This window comes from Gymnogyps californianus, chromosome 2, assembly GCF_018139145.2.
Source record: "Gymnogyps californianus isolate 813 chromosome 2, ASM1813914v2, whole genome shotgun sequence".
Taxonomy (NCBI): domain Eukaryota; kingdom Metazoa; phylum Chordata; class Aves; order Accipitriformes; family Cathartidae; genus Gymnogyps; species Gymnogyps californianus.
In genome coordinates, this window is record NC_059472.1 from 82,073,892 (window position 1) to 82,096,005 (window position 22,114).

General features: G+C 42.1%; 1 protein-coding gene across 1 annotated transcript in view; it reads left to right on the forward strand.

The window, feature by feature from the left end:
* FBXL7 (F-box and leucine rich repeat protein 7) overlaps positions 1 to 22,114 on the forward strand; it is a 194,234-nt gene that overhangs the window by 167,740 nt on the left and 4,380 nt on the right. Inside the window, exon 3 of the mRNA XM_050892234.1 lies at positions 17,928 to 18,539. Within this exon, the coding sequence (XP_050748191.1) occupies positions 17,928 to 18,539 (612 nt within the window). The remainder of the gene's footprint in view (positions 1 to 17,927; positions 18,540 to 22,114) is intronic.

The following is a 22,114-nucleotide window of genomic DNA, read 5'->3' on the forward strand; positions in this document are numbered from 1 at the left end:
CCTTAAGAATATAACAGAAACAAACAGCAGTGAGTGATGTATCACAGGCACGTGCTGCACTGGAATACTAATCAGTTCACGTAGTTTAAACCAAAATTCGGATAAAAGCAGTTTAATAATGACATGAAATTAGTCAGTAGACCATGAACTGCACATTTGGGGTCAGTACCAGTAACGTCACAGATAAATCACAACACTGAACACTGAATGTATGTTAATAAACACCTACAGATAAACAGCTTTAATCCCCAAAAGTTCTAGTCTCTCTTTCACAGGTACACACACAAGCGCACACACTCTACTAGCACGTGTGGGTTACAATCCCCCCCTGCCCCATCTGGGGGTGCACCCACGTCCTGCAGGAGATGCGGGTGCTCTCACCTCGTGGGGCCCTGTGCTGCTCCTTGCAGCTGGTGAGGCAGCACCCATGAGCGCACGTGCACCTCATGAGGTGTGGGTCTTTGCCTACAGCAGCCTGCCTGAAAGCAGGCAGCTCATGGCCTCTGACTGGGAGGCTGCTCTACCTGGCTGATGATTTTCTTCCTGTTTAAGGTGACTGGTTGCAGGGTGATGATTTTCTTCCCTTTTGACATGATCAGTTTTTGGAAGCACCCTCTGGTTTTATGCATTTTTTACACATGCACAGCACAAATGGTTCACTCACACTCCTATCTTAAAAGGTGGTGTTACCCACACCATTTGCCAAGGTTGGGCCATGCCATCATCATGTGTTCCTAGATCTCATTTTGATATCAGCAGTAATCTCATGCTGCACAGGCAGGGTGTAGAAGCACACCCTCCATCCATACCTTTGTGTACAGCAAGGCTGCTAAATGCAGTTCAAGTGTGATGAGATTGCTTGCTGTTCCTGACATTTTGGAGTTTTTCTGTAAGCAAAAATCTAACTTTCCTTCAAGGATCAAATAGCTGTTCACAGAAAGGCTGGTGAGCTTGCTGCAATGTACTGCAGGCAGATGAGGCTTGTTGTGTTACAAGGACTTAAGCAATTTGCCAAAGGAGCGGGCTCTACCAGCTGTAGTCTCAGCTAAAATAACTTATTCTGCCTGAATTGTTCCCCAGATACGGCTGCACTTGCATGAAACTCATTATACTCAGTAAAGAAGACTCAGTAGCATCACTAGTGAGTGCTGTAGATATAAAACGTAATGAAGAGAAGTGACCGATTGTCTGGGGTGTGCAGGAACCATGGCTCAGTCCCAAGGCAGGCACCCCACCTTTGTTTCAGAGGAAGAAAAAGCTAATGTCCATGCCTAATGATCAGCCCTCGTGGGTGGAGGCACTGCACGCCTCTGAAGCTTTTTCTTATTGTGTGGTTTTCAGATGGCTTCTGGCTGTTTTATATCATAGCAGATCACTTGGGAATATAGGCTTCTCTCCTTCCAGAGTTTATGAAATAGAGATTACTATATCAACAGAGGCCATTCAACATAAAAGCCTTGTGAGTCAAATATCACTTTGGCAAGGTATGTGTTTGTTACCTCATTTCAGTAAACTCAAAGCCTTATAAGGTGTTTTCCTTAAAAAGGCAGGATGGTCAAGACCAGGTTTTGTTCAATAAAGGGTAACGCTCTATGTGAACTCTGCAGTCTGTCCATCAACCTTGCACTCTGCTAATGCAGACCCTGGGAAGAGACACCTTTCTGTAAGGTAGGAGCTACTTTCATGCTAGGGTTTTATGCAGTTAAATCACAGCCTGATGCTGTAGTGGCAGAATTCAAATACTGCAAAAGCCACGTGCAAAGAAGCTTGGTGGAGAGACAGATCATTGATAGCTTGTTTTCCATCTCAAGGTTGATGTACAGACGTCCCATTTCAGCAGGTAGTGAACAAAAGACTCATTTCATGGGGTATGGAGATGCTCCTAGGGAGAATTTAACTCCTGAGATTCAAATGGAAGGACTTCAGTGCTTTAGTACTAGAGAGACCTCTCTAAGACACAAGCTGCCACGTGCCACTCCTGTCACTGAAAATGTCCTGCTTCAGAAGGAGCAATGCTTTTGTCACCTCCATTTCCTTCCATGTCCCATGTCAAAACAGTCAATCCAAACTGAACAAGAGGGATGCCTTGTGATGCAGACACCTATTCCTACAAACTAAAGTCATCAGGAACTGGCAACAGATTTCACTGTCTTCCAAACTGGATAAGATATTAAATAGTGAAAGCTTCAACATTTTGTACTAGTTCTTGAATCACCCTCAAGGCTACAAAAGTATTTTCCTGAATTGTCTGTAATACCAGTATTATCACTGCCTTGCACATGTCTCACATGTTCTGTAAATGGAATTAGAATGAAGGAACAAGTAAATGTCACACTAACTGCATTATAGTAGCTTAGTGGCCCAATGTTTGCAATTTCATCTCACTTCTTAATTCAGCATTTCTCATACTGACACTTTCACAGTGTCATGTTACTATACATGGTACATGCTATAAATAGTCATGAATTCAGCATGAATGGAGTGTAGCTCAGTATAATGAAATGAGGGGAATACTTTCCAGGCAACTACTGATGTTGGAAAAGTCTCTTTGCCACAAATAGAACAGAGAAAGTGAACCAACCCAGCAGTGTTTCAGATTTAGCATGAGGTGAGGGGCGTTGTGATCCTGTGAGATGCTGACTGCTCTGAACTTACAGTAGCCACTGGTACTCTGCACATCCCCAGTAGTACTCGGCATCCAGATACTGCAGCATCAGCCTCTTTGCTTGTAAATCCAGTGAGCTGGAAAATGTGAAGTCACTGCGGGTTTCTAAAACATTTCCTAATGTAAATTCTTTTTATGTCCTCATTAGAAGTTTTAAAATGTGACTTTGTGATCTCTCTTTATTGGCTGTGCTCCATGTTTCCAAATTATACTGAAAAATGTTAGAAATACATTTTTATAAATTTCTTTTTTGTGTTAGTCTTTTGCTGGAAGTCTTGTGCGATTAAGAAGGAGAAGATGAAGTCATTACTATAATTTGTCCACCTGAAACTTCAGTACCTAGTGGAACTGTAGCACAGTGTTAAATGCCTTTTCTAGAACCCGAGGCTCATTACATGTACCTTAATTTACATCACACATCCTGTAAACGCAACCTTGTCATCACTTTGCTGCTTAAATATAATAGTAGTATAACGGTCGGACACTGCTTTCTCTCTCTGCAGCTTAACAGAGCATAACTTTCACCTGTGCTTTGTGTCAATCAGTCTAACTTCTGAAGTTGGTCTTATAAAGAAAAGTGTCAGTTGAACTGAAGGTGGTCTGAGCGTGAATTCACTAGGACTTCAGTGCCAATTTAGTAGTTCAGGTAGTCCTTGTCCTTAAGCTTAACATAGTGCATCCCACCAAGAAATCTGTAGCCTCAGCTCTGCAGAGAAGGAGAACACATGCTACTTTTTCTGCACCAAGGAGGAAGACTAGCAATGGAGTATGCTGCTCAGGAGTCCCAGAAGTGAGGCCAGCGAATGCTGTCTTTCAAACTCAAGTTATAAGTTACAAGGATCTTCAGTGTATTCATTGTATTACAGGAAAACAAGAGAGCAGCTTGAGGAATTTTCACTGAAGTGCAGAAGTCTTATCAGCCCACATGAACAGGGTTTAATATGCTTCTGTGGATCATATACATTGCAGTGAGCTTCATCCTCTTTTCTCCCAAAATGGAGAATGGTCTGCATATTATGAATCATGAGTACAAAATCTGTAAAAATGTGTACTGAAACAACCTTGAAAAAGTTGTAGCAAGGACATTGCTTCTCAGCACAAAGTGCGTATCTATGCCAACCTGATGGAAAAAAGTGGCACAGCTTCGCTGATGAAAATAAGCATCGATTACTCACTGTTATTCTGTCCTTCATTTTTCATGCACCCTGACAAATTCTTTCAGTAAGAGTTTTACTTCTCTGTTTTAGAAGGGCAAGGATGTTGACAAATCAGCGCTGGCTGATGATAAAGGGTGGGAAAGTTCTTGGGTCACCTTGTCTAAACAGCAGCTTAAAGCAGAATTTTCTTCATGAAAATGAATTCCTGTATTGTGTTTTTGGTTTGTTTGGTTTTTTTATCTCACTGCTTCCTAGAAGGCTCTAGATATCAATCCCAACTCACCCGCTCGGCAGGCTATGCCTTCAACTAATTGTGTACTGTGTGATAAATTTTAATCCTCAACTACAATGTTTTCTCTTAGTCTCAAACTTTGCTACTGCTCCTTCTTACATAGCTTCTCAAGTACAGTAACCTTTCCAACACCTCTGTCTTCTATCTACATACATTGGAGGTAATGGTACATATTAGCACATCCTTTTCTATCTGCAGCTACACAGGTCAAGATTACTTAACCTCTTCACTCAGAGTTTGTGAATGAACACATTTATTATGACATTTTCATGAGGGTTTGATTTGCTTTGTTTCGGCATAGTTTATTCTTCCATGTGAGACCTCAAAGAGAAGAGGCTTGATGAGTTCAATTGAATTGGTAATCACAGAGTAGTTGAGTTTAGAAGGGACCTCTGGAGATTGTCCAACCTCTGGCTCAAAGCAGGGCTGAATACAGCACGTTGCCCAGGACACTGTCTTCAAGGATGGAGACTCCACACCTCTCTGGGCAATCTGATCCCATGCTTGACCACTCTCACCATGAAAAACTTTGTTTAAATAGGAATTTCCTGTATTTCGATTTGAACCTACCGTCTCTCATCCATTCAATGGATACCACTGAGAAAAGCCTGGCTTCATCTTCTTTACACCCTCCCTTCAGGTATTTATACACATTGATAAGATCCCCCTGAGTCTTCTGTTCTCCAGGGTAACCAATCCCAGCTCTCTCAGCCTCTTCTCATATGTCAGACGCTCCAATCCCTTGATCATCTCTGTGGCATTTCTCTCCAGTATGTCCATGTCTCTCTTGTACTGGGGAGCCCAGAACTGGACACAGCACTCCAGGTGTGGCCCCACCAGTGCTGAGCAGAGGGGAAGCATCACCTCAGACCTGCTGACAACATTCCTCCTAATGCCACCTAGGATGCTCTTGGCCTTCTTTACAGTGAGGGCACATTGCTGGCTCATGTTCAACTTGGTGTCCATGAGGACCTTTTCTGCCGAGCTGCTTTCCAGCTTATCGGCCCCCAGGCTGTGCTGGTACATAGGATTATTCCTCTCCAGGTACAGGACTCTTCATTTTGCTTTGTTGAACTCTGTGATGTTCCTGTCAGCCCATTTTTCTCCAGCCTGTCAAGGTCCCTCTGGATGACAGCATGACCCTCTGGCATATCAGCTACTCGTCCCAGTTCTGTGTCATCTGCAAACTTGCTCAGGGTGCACTCTGTCCCATTATCCAGGTCATTAATGAAGTGGTTAAATGGTATTGGCGCCAGCACACCAGTGGTGACTGGCTTCCAGCTGGACTTCGTGTCATTGATAACAACCCTTTGAGCCCAGCAGTTCAGTCAGCTTTCGATCCACCTCACTGTCCACTTATCTAGTCTGTACTTCACCAGTTTGTTGATAAGGAAGTTATGGGAGACAATGCCTATGTAATAGCTTAAGAGGATTTTTTTACCCATAGATCACTAACCTTATGTTCAGGTAAACCTGATATTATCTGTCACATGTGATGAGGGTACTACTGGAAGTTTTGAGGTAGACTAGTTTTTCCGTGAATTCTGGCAAAAAGTCCCCATCCTTTCTACAGGTACCAAGAGCCAGTGCTGAGATTCAGGGAATTCTCTGGATTGGGGGCAAACACTGCAGAACAAGTATCCCTTAAGCCAATTCTCACTAATGGCTGTGTTACCAGCTGACAATATTTGCCTACTTGAGCTTTAACATTTAACGATGACGGTGATCATTTATTGTCTCAGTCACAAAAAGTATTTTTGAACAGGAGGATCAGGCACCAGTTGAAATGGAGCTTGAGCTGGTATAATGAAAAAAACAAACTCTGCAAGACCCCCATGATGGGAGATCAGATTTGAAGATGCCTGGAAGCATAGTGCAAAGGTTCATACAGTGCCTGTTTGAAAGTGGGACTTAAACTTCATGTGCTCTTTGTAGGAGGTGTGTTAGAGTTATTTCATAGAATCACAGAATGGTTGAGGTTGGCAGGGACCATGATCACCTCTGGAGGTCATCTGGTCCTAACCTCCTGCTCAAGTAGGGCCACCTAGAGCCAGTTGACCAGGACCATGTCCAGGCGGCTTTTGAATATCTCCAAGGACAGAGATTCCACAGCCTCTCTGGGACACCTGCGCCAGTGCTCAGTCACCCTCACAGTAAGAAGTGTTTCCTGATGATGTTCAGAGGGAACCTCCTGTGTTTCAGTTTGTGCCCACTGCCTCTGGTCCTGTCACTGGGCACCACTGAAAAGAGCCTGGCTCCGTCTCCTGTAAACCCTCCCATCAGGTATTTATATATATTGATGAGATCGCCCTGCCAGGTTCACTTTTGTCTTGGGCTTCGTAAAGAAAAGGGCCTTCCTCTTTTGTCAAGATGCCAAATATTTCTTGATTCCAAATGCTAATGCTGCTGCTGTCCTATCTTTAACTCTACTCCCTAAGGTATTGCTATAAGCTGGTGATACTAAATCTGAGGATACATGTGAAATTGCATACAGAGCTAGAAATCAGTGTTTAATATAATTAGGTTAGGTTAATATGAAAAATAAGAGGCTGAAGGTTTTAGATAATGCCAGAGTTCTTGCTTTGAATAATAACTCTTTCAGCAATTGTGTAGATGTAAACATCACATTTTCTTTTTCCGCATATTGATTTTGATTTAATGAAATCAAAATGACATGAAAACAATCAGTGAATAGTTTTGTTTATCTCATTTCAGTAAATTGAAATCACAATGAATTGAAAAGGAATAATTACAGTCAGTTAATATTTTATGCACAGTGAGGCAATTATTTATCATGGCTTTCAGCAGACTGGGAAGTTATTGAAGTTGCCATAAATACAGAGTGCTGAATTCTTGATTTACTTGCATGTATGTACATCTGATACTCCTCAAATGTCAGAGTACCATATGCTATTGCGTATAAATAGCAATCTGCAATTTATACATCACAAGTCACAGACACAGCAAGTGGGACCTCAGACGGCAGGGCTGGGTTTCAGATGATGGCTAATGCACTGCTTTTGCAGTTGTAAGTACCATCTGTTTAGCAACAGTCTGGGGCTGCTTCACACTGGTGGTCAGGAATCCACGTAACTTAGTGCACTTGGGCTTGAGCCAGTTACATTTTCTAGTAGGAGAAAGCTGCCAGTGGCTATGTCTCTTTCCCAGCTTAACTCCCGAATTTCCCATAAACAAAATTTTAATCCTTGTGGTTCTGAATAAGCACTATGTGCTTGCTCAGTGCATCGTTGTATGAATATTGTGTGTGTTTGTAACAGAAGAGGGGACTGCTGACTGTCACTCCAGGACTCTTAAAACATGAAGTGTTTATTATGAAAACCCCTCGGTTTATGTATCTTTGTTAGAGAGGTGTTGGATAAGTTAGATTGCGCTGGTGTCCTGGCTTTCTGCTTTGGAGACCTACATTTCTTTTCTTTTATACCCTCCAGAGTGTTCCGCTCATCCAGGTCCCAAAGGCGATTTGTTGGGGAACTGGCTTTGGCCAGCTCTTTGCTGAATTTCTTCCTTTGTCTGTAAGCATAGTGGTGGCATTGTGGATTTGTAAGAAACATAAAACTGTGGATTAAGTGAAGTTTTCTACCATTCCTTCAAAAAGCCCTGGAGACCAGCTTTGCTTTCTCAGTTTGGCCACGTGTCAAAAGGGAGGAGGGATGCAACCCTAGGAATGAGGTATTTGCCTGCAAAACAAGAGAACGCTTGCCAGGATGCTAGCAGGTGCTTTTGAAGGAATCTCATTCCTGGGAAAGAAAATAAACTTTGGAAACTGAAGTGTAAATGGATCCAAGCTGATCGGGAGCAGGTGTTGCAGGTCGGCCTTCAGTTACGCTTTGCACAATTCTGCTGATTTTCTGTAATCTGTGGTCATCCCACAGACCCAGGCAGGGCTCTTGATGGTGTCCCTCTAGTCTGCAAAAGCATTAGTCTGGGAGTAAACACTTCTGCTGATTTGTAAAGCCTGGAAAACTCTACCGCCTCAGTGTAATTCTCCTACAGGATTGAAAAGAGCTCACCTCGCTCACCCTGGAGTGAGCAATGACATGGTAACTAACTGAGCAGTTTTTACAGAAAAGGGTTGTGTTCTCTTTTCTATTGGTAGCATTTTTTGTTGTTGTTTTATTATCACTTCCTTACTGATAACTTAGCTGGTAGAGGGATATGTCATCTGCTTTGACGTACGACTCCTCAGCTGGGACGCCGGGTGGGCACTTGCAGGTGTCTCACAGGACAATCCAGAAGGAGCTGGGCTGAACCAAGCTGAGCTGGGATTGGCTTTACCTTCTCATTTGGTTTTGGGTGTTTGTTTTTTTTTTAACTTAGAGGCCTCTTCTTGTGCTGTGTACAACTCTGCCCCGTAATTTGGAGGGTTGTCTCTTCCCAGCTTATCAGCAAAGCCTATGTTTACAAAGCCTGAATTTATTTTAGGAAGGATATTTGGTCTATTCTAAATTCCATTGATTTAATGAATCTTTAGCATCTAAACTTGAGTGTTAAGAGAGGAGCACAACTTCGTGGCTTTAAATCTCTTGCTACTTTCCTTCTTCTGTTTAGCCTATTGCTTACCATTTATTTCTCCAATTTTGGAGGTCAAATCCTGGATTCCCTGTTAATTTGAAAGTCGATCATTTCTGAGAGTTGTGTGCTTTTAAAATGCCATTATTTGATTATGAAAACCAATGTTCTTTTACACAAATAATTCACTTTTGGTGAATATGCTGGAAAGAGTCATTCTTGGGGGAATTATTTGTCTGCTGTAGAGTTTGCTACCAACTGGATGCAAGTCACCTGATTACACAACAAAGTGATTATATTGTCAGCATTCCTCAGAGGCAAGCATTCCTCTGCTTTGTATATTATTTTCCATTTAGAGCAAAGCACATCTACCAGAACTACATTTCAGGGTTCTGCAGGTCCTCTTGGTTTTGATCCACGTGAACAACTGGGGATTTTGAAAATGTTTCCCTCCCATAAATTTATGTCCAGCAACTTATCTTGAAGTTCTATAATAATGCAAACTGATACATATTTTATTCTAAATTCATCCATTTTTAAGAGGTGAAATAGTGGAACAGCTACGCCTGACTGGAGCCGCTGACTGGATTTCTGCATTTTGAAGTTGGGAGCCATTAGGCATTTGTTCCAGTTTTCTATATAAATTGCAAAGATACATTTGCATCAACACAAGCTTCATGTCAGCATATCATTCAAAGACAGAGTAGGATCTGTTTGCCCCAGCTCAGTGTCACTCTACGCGACTGGTTCTGGCCGCATATGTATAGCTCGAGAGCCAGTACTGAGCAATGTGTGCTCATCTTACCTATATTTATGTAAAGTGGGTTTTAAATGAAAAATGAAGATCAATACATAAAAAAGTGGAACATGGAAATGTAAATGTTGCCTAGTCAGGCAGAAAAGTGTTTTATCTGACAAAATTTTGACCTTGGAGTATGTCAGAGTAACACAAAGAAAGGGCAGAATATAGTTGTAAGCCTGCTTCACTGAACCAAGTGGTTCTCTGGATGAATTGGGAAGATTTTTTGTATTCACCAGGATAGAGTTCCTGGGTGAACTAAGACTTTCTAACAGCTTGTCAGGTGGAGAGAGAGAGAGGATGGCAGGCTTTTTAGTATGACTTTGAAATTAAGCAAACTAGCTATCTTTTTGTTTTATTTATCTTAAGCCTTTATATAGAAGTATATACAAGATGCTTATATATAAGCATCTTGTAAATGCTTATTTTCATTTTAACCACAATTGGTTTGCACATTTCAAAGCAATGCATTGAACAGCAAAGAACTGGATACCCATAGGTGTGGTAATCCTGAAAATGGGGGATGATGAAATGCAACGTGTCCGATCCATTGATAAACCAGTTCTGAGAACCCAGCAGGGCACAGGATGCCTCTCCTCTAGGTGGTACAGGTTAGGTTGGGAAGTGGTAACTCAGGATTTGGAGGAGGTGGACAGGGGGTTCTTCACTGACCAGTGGGTTCATCTACATTAGCATTTTTGTCCAGGTCCAAAGCTCACTGTTGAAATGACTCTCCCTTTAGTCCCTGCTTACCATGTTTTACTTACCACCGCAAGGTATATGAACCCAGTCACTCGCAGGTGAAACTAAAGCAACAAATATGTTCTGGCAGGACACCTAAAGCACCAAAGGCAACCCCTACTGAGCACTCAGGTTTGGGGATGAAATTAGACATTGTCCAAAAACTAACACCCACTTCCCAGGCCTGTTAATGTTGGGTTCTCAGCAGTAACAGATTTGCTCCACAGAGCTCCTCTTTCTGGGCTGCACTCCTTGCTAATGTAGATATAAACTAGCTCAGCTGGAGGAGCTCCCTGGCATACCGCAAGGAGTTGGGAGAGGATCTGACCTGAAGGGGTTTAAGAAGAGCTTGTATTTAAGCGTGTATGGAATTCATTTTGGGGTTAGATATTTACTGAACGTGGAAAAAATGCACCATCCCATCTATCTCTACGTAATTTCCCAGCAATGATGCACTGACAAAACCTTTTCTCAGAACTGATGTGCTAGTATCATCAGTGGTACCGAAGGCAAAATTAAGATGCTTTGACTTCATAAATTAATAGGTAGATTACTTTTTTCCCCCCTCCTCAGTCTTCATATTTTTAGCTCTGTTCAAAAATATGGGAATAAAATTAATTCTTGCCACGTGGCAGGGGACAAAGTCAGTAGGGGGGAAATTAGTTCCAGCTTTTGACAAATACTTTGTAAGGAGGAATTATTTGCTTAATAAAACTATAACCATTACTTCACTTGCAGTGCTGTTTCACTTTAAGCATCTAGTGTGAATATGCCAGGAATGCAAGATCAGGTCTCCAAAGGTACGTGGAGGAGTTTATAGAGTAAAGAAGGCTGGAGCTCGACATCACAGGGAAGTTACATCAGTATAATCCAAGGTGTAAAATGTCACACAGAAACTACTATGAAATGGCTTTGAATTTAAGTTAACATATCCCTCTTCCACATGGTCTTGTAACAATGCCTCTAGTCTTGTACAATAGGTACAGTTTCTTATTACATTCAATGGGAGGTTTTTAAAAACTATAAAAGGTTATTTTAAGTTCTGTGGAACCATTCCTTCCAGGAGCATGTGGATGCGATTACTTCATGAGCTCCAAGGCTGCTCGTTCTTACACTGAAAAATTGAGCTTTGTCGCAGGTCTTTGCTCTCAAAAAGAGAGTTGTACAACCTACAAGATCTCACAGGATGAGAAATAAGTTTTCATCTTTGCTAAAGTTCTTTTGTTCCTTTGACCTTACTTTTCAATCTAGTTTTCTGTGTTGGTAAGAATAAATTGTCTGGTGAGAGGGAAACGGTAGCTGTAACCTATCTCAGGTTTATTTAGACTTTTGCATGTCTGTGTTGGAAACAAGCTGGTGAAATATGGACTAAATTAAATCATCATAAAGTGGCCACTGAAGGGGAATAGTATATTGCGTAGTTATCACTGAGTATTTGTCAACTGTGATCACGTTTCAAGAAGGACCCTTTAGGGATCTGCCCTGCTATACCTTGCAGTATTCATTAATAGGTTGCTAGACTTTCCATCCCTCTCCAGAAGCCATCTGTTTGAATTGAATTGAGACACAAAGCTACCAATATACAGAGGAATGGGTTAAAATTTATGACACTGAACCTGCAGTATATTTGGAAAACTGAAAATGAGCACAATTTGAGAAGGTTGCTCAGTACTCAAAATGCTCTTGAAAAAATAGAAGATTAAGGAGCAGGAAAACATACCACACTCTGAGGAGACAGGTGTGGGGAAGATGAATAAATTATATAAACATGGATGAAGAAAATAAATGGCCAGGCAGCTGTATGGCACATGGGAATCCGGGCAATATGTTGAATCACATATTGAATGCATCATCCTTCTGAGACTGTTGAAATCTGGAAGGTTGACAATGTGGTTTCCATGAAATATAGGTGGGAAGGACTCCACTTTAGCCGCTGCTGGTGAGGTGTGGTGGTGTGCGGTGCTCAGTTTGGAGCGTTGTGCTTGAAGAGAAATGCACACAGGTTGGAGAAAATTTAAAGGAAAAACTAGGAGAAACTGTGAATGTTAGTAATGTGACCAGGAAGAAAGGGCTGAAGTTTGAGCAAATGCATGTGAGAAATCCTTGCAGGAAGAGTGGAGACCTCTTGTTCTTCACAGTCACTAGGAGAGGGGCAAGTAACAGCTTCTTGTATGAGTTGGGTAAGAGGAAAAACTTAGAAACTTGATACGGTGACAACACTGGAACAGGCACCTCAGTGAGCTGAGTAATAGCTGTCCCTGGAAATTAAGAACAGGGCAGACATGCACATCGGAGATGTTTTAAGTGTACTTGGTGTACTTGGAGAGAGACAAGAGAGTTCATCCAACTCTGTTTCTCATTCTGTACATTCATGATTGTAAAAGGTTGCAAAATCACGTAGGTATCTCTGCCGAGCAACCCTTTCCCTCTGGCATACTTGACTGCTGCAGCCCCACGCAAGTTTGCATGGTGAGTTTTGTTCCAGCTGCCTCTTCGCTATCACAGGCTCTCCGATTCCTCCCAGCCTCCCGGAGCTGGCAGGAACCGAGGTCAGTAAGGTAACTTAGCCTGAGAGAAACACCTTAGGACATTTGCGATGTGGAAGACGCTCTTTTCTAGGTATCACTTTTTCTGGGACTTCGTCTGTGCCCAGGGCCTTAGAAAGCAAACGGCCCTGTTGTAGCCTGCTGTCCTAGCTAACTCCTTTTCTTAGTCTCCTCTAAGGGCACACATCAATATTTGACATCTATCTGTCAAATTCACAAGTCTCTCCTTGAATCAGCCCACAATGTTCCCTCTGTAGAAGCCTGTCAGCTGCTTCTGTTCCCCTTTGCACCATAAACTGTAGCTGCTACAACCATTAAACTCCCTCTTTCCCCAGTCTCTGTAAAAGGGGTACTTCCTTGGCATGCACAAAGTTGATGATATCATGGTAAAAATGTGAAGTCTATACCCACGTTGCACTTAGTAAAATATGTAATATCTATGCTAAGTAAGTGACATTTCTGTACTATGCATAAATGCTTCTTGCACACATTATTTTGCATCTAACATTTTGACAAAAATGCCAATTGCTTTTTATTTTTCTCAGCTATACTGACTTTTCAGAGCCTGAACATAGTTTGGTTTAATTCTTGCCTTAGTTTTGCTAAAAACCTCAGTGGTGAAAGCAGATCAACACGAAGGATCCTTTTTAGTTGTCAGATAAGAACCTGAAGTTTGATATTTACCAAAATTTTCATTTTAATTTTATTAACTTGAGGAGCTCAGTATAGGATTCACTTTAAAAAAGGCACACTCGCAATACCATAGTGGAAGGTGTGGTTGAATGCAGTCACGCTTTAAGCATGGAAAATGGTTCAATCTTAACAAGTCCATGCTGAGGTCCGGACATCAAGTGTCCCATGTTAGCATACATTGCTGGACCAATAAAATACAACATTGTTTTCTCTCTCTGGTTCTGAAATCGGAGACTGCATGCTGTTGTCAATGCCAGAATGAACAGAGACTAGATCTTGGTTTAAATCACATATATTTAAAGGCTCTTTTTCCCCAGATGTATGTATTAATTGAGAAAAAAACTGGGGGGAAAAAAAAAATCCTTTGAAATAAACCAGATTCCTAATGGAATAAGAAAACTCCCTCCAGTGCATTTTCTCCCTCTGTGTCAGCTTTTATAGTTCTGTTTCTGGCACGCATCTTTTGAGATTTCTTTAAAGATTGTTAAGAAATTTTCTCGTACATCAACAAACAATTTTCAGAGCCCAAGCAAAGCTTTAATAAAAAGCATCTTGCACAGAAGATTGGTAATCAGGGAGGGAAAGGGGCAAAAGAGGTTGTAGGGAGGGAAGCACAGGGCTGCTCTGTAATTTGTTTTTTACTTTCTAAGATCACCAAAATGTAAAGCTGCATTTCAGGCTTGTAAACAATTGGTTTTTTTCAGGAAAAGAAGTGCTTGTGTGTAAAGATGTGTATTGAGAACTGCGATCCGTAACTTCATTTGCACTGGCAGAGTTGTGTTTATTAAAGTCACACTGTCATTAAGTTGCCCTGTCTCAGACTGACTCAGCCTGTTAGCTAGCACTCAGTAAATGGTGAAGAACAAAACTTGAAGGAAACCCTTAGAGGTTCAGATAGTGCTATAGGAAGCCCCTCCCAACAATACTTGAAAAGCCTGGAAAATGTACAGTAGACTAAGTGTTTTGCTGAAGCTTTAAATGCTAGCAAAAAGCTTTCCAAGTTTTTACTGGCAAAAAGCTCCTGGACTCACCTGCTATTTTTTTTCTTTTCCCCTTAGGGGTGTACAACGAACAGTAAGCGGGAATACCTCTGTACAGAGTTCAGCTGAGCTACCAGCAAAATTCCTGTCTGAGAGCATATTGCATTATGGGCTCAGCAGACCAGTAATGCTCTCTTGACTCTCTTGTTTAAACATAATGACAACACTACAGTCTTTTTCCAAAATACTCTGGGGTGGGGAGACAGGGTGCGTGTGTATGTATGTGTATGTGTCTGTCTGGAAGTCCATGCCCCAAAGGTGGAGGGAGCAAGTTTCACATGACGCACTTTCAGGATTGAAGGTAAAGGAAATACAGGATGCACATCTGGAACTGCTATACTAATGAGAGAATTAAGAGAGCACGAAGCAAGCACGGAGCATACCCATAAAACAGAAGGTCAAACCTTTTTTAGCTCTAGGTCTAAGTTAAAAACATTTACCACATTTTGGTAATTCATTATGCACCCAGAACGTCTAAGGTATTGATTATTCACAGAGTGCCCAGGAGTGATGAAGGGATGCCACTTTTGATCCAAAAGGAGCGGAGATTAGCTGTATTAGCTTGGTGCTTTGATCACCAGGGGAGAGGGGGGGAATCATGGAGTATTAAAAGCTTTTTTATACTTAAGTAGGAATGGAGAGTAGGGAAGAATGTAACCCTGCAGAGATTTTTAGGTGTTTTCAACAATAACTGACTAAAAATGTATGTTTTCAAAATATGCTGTGAGACTGTCTTACAGGAGGTAATCATTCCCACAGTACTAAAAATTGTTTATAGCAGATGTTAAAAATGAAACTTTTTGTTTTTGATTTTAGTTCCATCTATTTTGTGGTGTAGAAACAAGTGTTTGTTCTGTGGGTTTTATTTATATCATTTTGTTTTCCCTTTTTGTTCTGATTTGTAGAAAAACCAAACAAACAACAAACAACCAAACAAAAAGCCCAAAGCAAATTAAAAAGTAAAAGGAAAGGAGAGGAATTCACAATACCAAATATATGTAGTAGTGGAAGATACAACCAGCACTTGAAAAAATGTGTATTCTTTTATATTAGAAGCATCCTTGTCTTAAAATCTCAAGAAAAGAGCAAAAAGTAAAGGCTCCAAGTCTGCCACATCTTCTGCACATGTTCAACTTCAGGCACTGTCATTGGTTTTGGTGGTAATGTGAGGGAGGTCAAACATATGGTAAGTCCTTGCAAAAATTAATCTAGGGGACTGTTGCTTAAGTGGTCTGTGGAGTCAGCGCTTGTCTGCAGGAGCCTGGCTGCTGCTGGTGTTTTGTTTTTTTTCTCTCCAGCTGTAAATCTCATTTTTAAAATACTGGAGTATACCAGACGCTTTCCAAATAACACTCCTCGATGCAATTATTTGCAATAGCTGCCAGGGGGGTATTAGGAGGTCTCAAAGGGGAGCAGAGTGTCTGCAAAACCCACTCTGCGTTAAGATACAGTTCTTGCTCAAAAATACACAAATCCCTGGGTTAGGTCCACGTAGCCATAGCATAGATGCAGAAGCCTTGAAGAAAATGTTTTTCCCGTTAGTTGCTGAAATACTGAGTTTCTGTCTTAAGTAAAACAAGATACAGAAGAAGAAGAGGGAAGGAGCTGGGTAGTGTAGGGTTTTCCTTCACAGTGTGAGATGATGATTTTGATCTCTCTGCAACTGAACTAGGTGATCTTGGGCAAGCTGCTGGACTTTGTGTCTTGGATTCTTCAGCTAAATAGTTGTGCCTCTCTGCCTTGCAGACACACTTTGAAAATGCAGGCCTGTGGTTGCTACTGTTGTAGCTAGTGAGATCAGAGCATGCCTGTGCTGGGCTAAGTAAAAGCTTGATGGGGAAATTCATGTGTAATACACTGATCAAATTAATCTGAAATGTACTTAATTTAAAAACTCTGCCTAAACCCGGATTTGGGCAGGTTTGTTGAATGCATTTCTGGCTCTACCCTGCTTAGCCCATATCTATGCTGTCACAGTCACAGAGCTGTAAAGTCGGTGTTACTTAAGGAGATGGCTTTGCACGCTTCCCTGAAATGTCTGAACACTGAAGTGATAGCAGAAGATGTGACGTGGAGGAAAGCTTGATGCTCTAAAACCACTGTTCTTACGCCATTTGTGATATTTTTTATTCTACTGGGCACTAAACTGTGGTTCCTGCATTCATCTCTGGATGGTGCTTTCCTTCATAAATAATTTCTGTTAAGATCACTACTGAGAGGTTGGAGATGGAAGGAGTGTGCTCAGCAGCAGCATTCATCTCTCATACACTGGTTGCATCTTGTGTAGCATACTGCTGAAATATCTCAAGGTCTCTAAATGTATTGCCCATGGCATTTGCTTGACTATCAAAATTATATCCTAGCTGTCTTCCAGTCTTTTACTTGCTTTGCTTGAAGAGCTGGGAGCAGGAGTGGAAATGACTCATAGGCAGCAATGTCAACACAAAGGGAAAACAGTTGAAATAATCTTACAGCAAAGGCAACCTTTCTTAGTAGCAGAGGCCCTTTATTTTTGTGCCTGCTTTTTGCAAGTAAAGTGAAATAAAGAAGGTAAAGAAGCAGCAAATTGTTTTGTGTCAGGTTTTTTGGGTTGCCTGCTTCCAGTGTGACAGTTAGCCCTACCAAAAAGAGTACGCAAATGTTGTGCAACAGCTCTGTAACAAGTTTCCAGGCATACTGTTTCTTCGCCACTTACTTTTCTGGGCTCGTTTTTTCAAATCCAACTGAAGTTCACTTTAGTCCATTGGAAAGGACTGCTTTCTACGTGCACATGAAGAGGCACAGCCAACCCCTCTTCAAGAACTAGTCACTGGGCTCTTGGTTGAACTGCTGAGTCCCAGTTAGCATGAATGAAAAATGAACTTCTTTAATGACACAATGAAAATAAGCGCACGGGGTTGTGCTTTTCCCATCTGCCCAGGTCTGGTGAAGGAAGTAGCATTTGCCTTGTGAGCTCTTCTTTGGCCTCCCACTGAACGGCTGAAGGAGCTGAGAGGCGAAGGACCACAGTGTTCCTTCCCTAACAGCTCACAGCTGCCTCAGTAGTGCCAAGGTTATGGGCAGTTACTCTGTCAAAAAAGCCTGTGACTGATATGTACTCATTTCTTGCAGTGTTTAGTTGAGAGTATAAAGAATTGAAATCCCTGGACTTCCACTGCTGTCTCTTCATTACAGGGCTCAGACCTGCAGCCCCTCCTTTGCTAGCATGGCTTTGACAGCGCAGCTGGGGGTGCATCTCTGTCATGTACCCAACACTAAGGTGAACAGTGTTTTCAGAGTGTACTCTAAGACAGATTTTGAAATATGTGTTTCCTCACTTTCACTGGTAAAAATGACTGCTTAACCCCCAACAAACCCTGAAGCCCACCATGATCCGTTAACAAATGGACTAGCGGGGCGCTGTGCTGCGCAGAGAGCTCTGCCTCCGCCCACCGCTTACTGAAATCGTGTGTTTTGTCTTCCAGACTCAGACCTGAGCATGCGGACGCTCAGCACACCCAGTCCAGCATTAATATTTCCACCGAATTCCCCCGGTTTCCAGAATGGCAGAGGGTCGTCGACGTCTTCATCCTCAGTCACTGGGGAAACTGTTGCCATGGTCCACTCGCCGCCTCCAACCCGTCTCACTCATCCTCTCATCCGGCTGGCGTCCAAGCACCAGAAGGAACAGGCCAACATAGACCGGCTGCCAGACCACTCCATGATCCAGATATTCTCCTTCCTGCCCACCAACCAGCTGTGCCGCTGTGCCCGTGTGTGCCGCCGCTGGTATAACCTTGCCTGGGACCCCCGACTTTGGAGGACTATTCGCCTGACCGGCGAGACAATCAACGTAGACAGGGCTCTTAAAGTGCTAACCCGGAGGCTTTGTCAGGATACACCCAACGTATGTCTCATGTTGGAGACAGTAATTGTTAGTGGCTGCAGGCGGCTCACAGACAGAGGACTCTACACCATTGCCCAGTGCTGTCCAGAACTGAGGAGGCTGGAAGTGTCTGGCTGTTACAACATCTCCAATGAGGCGGTCTTTGATGTCGTGTCATTGTGCCCAAACCTGGAACACCTGGATGTGTCAGGTAACAGGAGATATTTCAGTACAGATGCCTCTGATTCTAAAAGCCTCGTGCTTGTCAAACCCCTGGCCACACAACTGCCCACTTTCCCTTTCTGTGTTGTCTTTTGAAGTAGGAAAGCCAGTCTCCTAACACAGTACTGGTGAGACAGGCACTGCTAGAATCTCAATGCCCCAAATGCCAGCAGCACCTCTTGAGTGGCCAGGCCTCCTCCAATGGACAGGAGCTAGCAGAGATGGCCTGTTCAAATAGCACGAGTACTTTTTATAGATTTTTGCACAAAGCACCCTTACAAGGGCCCACGTTGCAGTCAGTGCTACATCATATGATGAAGGCTAGTTACTTCAGCAAAATTTGTTTTCTCTTTTTCATATATATATAAAATTTATATGTAGATTATATGTATATAATTGATATATCTGTAATCTGATAAGTGACTTGAGGAGGAGCTCAGAATCAGTGCTAGGCTTTTGTCTGAGTATAAGTATCAGTTGTCATCCCTAGCTAAACTTCAATGTCCCCTTGTTTCCATTGCTATTTTAATGAGACTTAGCTAGCTTGGACTTTTTTTTTTTTTTTAAATAGTGTATATATTTGCTTAGCAGCTTTCTGCTTTTCCTTTCACCCAGTTAGAATGTATCACTGCAGCTGTTTAGATCAGCAGAAATGTTTTAGACAATTTTCCTCAGATCTGGTCTGGGAAACCAAGATGTTTTTTCCCAAGGGCAGCCACACAGAATTTCCTCTCTGCAAATAGGTTCATATTTAATGGAAAGGATGTAGCCAAGCAGAGCACGGAAGTAAATTTGATGTTCAATACTTATTTTGTGATCTCGGTTGTTATCAGTCTACTGTTGTTATCAATCAGCCAGACCAGAGTTGCCATTGCAGGGGTACTAACGGCAACAAGCAGGACAAAGTGGGGATAGGAAGCAATGCTATTGAGTCACTGGTACCCAGATAAACTGATTTTTCCAAGGCTGCCTATCTGGTGTACACTGATTTGCTTTCTTTTTGCTGCCTTTTATTTTTTTTAACTGATTTATCCAACTCTTTCACCTAATATTCCTAGGATGGCAGAATGTAATAGAAGGCATCAAAACAAACAGCAACAAATCAGAATTATTCACTTTTTGTGATTGCTCTCTGAAACCGCCAGGTGATAAGGAGTCTCTGCGGGACTCCATGGACTCCATCCTGTTCTGTGGAGTCTATTCGCAATGACCTTGCATATGAATTACTTATTGTTGGTACATACTGACGTTAGTTCTGGATTGCTAGCCACGCATTCAGGTTGAAGCACCTCCAACACCAGGAGAAAATGTATGTGCCTGTGTGATTTAGACCTAGAGCTACATATCACTTCAAAGGCTGGCTGAATCCCTGGTATATTTATGCTTTACTTACTACCTCCCCTAGGTTGGTATGGAGAATTGAGTGGCTCAAGCATCCTGGGCCTGGAGAGACAGGACAAGTAGAATTGCTGAGCTGAGGGTGAACTGCTGTGGCACACCAGTCTGTTAGCTGACACCCTGAGTGCACCTGGGGGCTTGTGGGTGGCTGCAAATGCTTTGGTCCACAGCTCCTACTGATAGATATGCTATAGACCGACGGTGACTTTTTCAAAAGCAGGGAAAATGAAAAGATGATACCAAGTCTTGAAATAGGTTCTTTTGGGGTCTGTCTTCATTTGTGGTTTCCCCAAGCCTGTTACTTTCAGACCTAGAAGATGGTGTCTGTCCCTAAGAGCTCATCAGTTTGGTCCAAAGTGTGTAGAGGGCGAGTAAAATACCTGTCTTCCTTGAATTTTGTCTCATCAATGGGACAGGAAAGTAATTTTAATCTCACATTTTTCTAAGTTGTCCTTTCTTTTTGGAGCAGGCGAGGGAAAAATCCTGGTTTTGAACATGCTCAGAAGTCAGGGTGTTTGGGTTCAGACATGGCTTTTGCTGCATATGCCTGCATATGAATTGAGGATAATTGATTTCTGGGGTCTTGTTTTGAGTCCACTTTTTTCATTCTGATGTGGATAATTTGGAGGATGTTTTGGAAGCAGGATTCCATTTTCCCCTCCTTCCGTCTGTAGTTAGGAGGACAAGGCTTGCACCTACACGCTCAAGCAATTCTCAGGACTGGAGTGGTTCACTGGTTTGGTTTCATACTGAGCAAGAGAAGTTGGGTACATGTGCTGGGGGATGACGCTATACTTGTAGCTAGTTAATTAAAATCCAGTTCACAGTTGTACATCTAGTTGAATCCCTCTCCCCCTTGGATGGTTACTTGGCAGCATTAACGTACCAAAATCTTTAATGTCAAAACCAGATGTTCATATTAAGAGTTTTCCACCATATAAGTTCTGTCACTCTCAGCATCCACTTTGTGGGCAGGTCTGAGATATCTCTAGAAGTTGGTTGAGCTAGACTGCAAGTTATTATCTAACACGCTAGCCAACATTTTTTTCAATCTGTTTGGAAGTTTCTCCTCCCTTTTAAAAATTAGTTATACTTACTTTATGGAAAATCCTGTTACAAGACCTTTGTTTTTACATTTTTTATTATTTAGGACAGAAAAATTGTTGCAGACCCAGGAACCTGTCATTTTGCCTAAAAATCAGGCAGTTCTATATCAACATGGACTCTTTTTTCTGGTGAAACCATTTTGAATATCCTTCCCATGAAATATTTTACAATGTAGCCAAAGTAACTAGACAAGGCAATGCTGAGCTTGTCAAAACAGTGATCACACACTGATATATGTGACTCCAACCCTGCTGTGAGACTTCTGACGCATTCACTTTCTAATTGTGGTCATTAAAGCGTTCCCCCTTCTTGGATCTTCAGCAGACAGAACATTCTCCTCAGCCTCGTGGACCCTTCATTCTCACTTAGCCAGATTTTAAAATTGAATTCTGGTCAGCATGTAAAATATCCAGACTGACTGCTTAATCCAGCAACCTCCTCAGGCAAACGCAATAGTGACAGCTACATCAGGTCCAGCAGAACTCTGCCTAGGTGCCAGCTTCTTCTGTGGAAACCCAGCTCAAGGATGGGAATTCCTGTGGTGCATTTTGTTGTATCACCTACTCCAAAGAATGTATTAGAGGTGAAATTTTTACACCATTAGTGTTGTACTTCTTCCCTTTAGAAAAATCACTTTGCGTTATTGAGCGTGTATGTAGTACTTATTTGAAGGCAAATGTATTTCCAAAGATTGCACCTTAACATAGATGGATCTGCAACACAGTCTGAAGAGGATATAGCAGCATTCAGTTTTAAGATGTTGTTTGTTGAACGAAGTGCTTTGCTTCAAGGTCGCAGAGCTTCTGCATGACCTGTGGACAATTTGCCCATTTCATTGTGTGAGGCCTAAGGTAAAATTTGCATCTGTTCAAATAAATTTCAAGCCTAAATTAAAGATCCAGCTGCAAATTCAAATGATGAATGTAGAAATATAATTGCAGGTGGCAAACTGTTTCAAGTCCATATCCCATGCTTCTTACAGCATTTGTGTGGGCCCACTGGATTATCTCAAGGGATTTTTTTCCCTCTTTGTTTTTAAGAACTGAAGCATATTCGTAC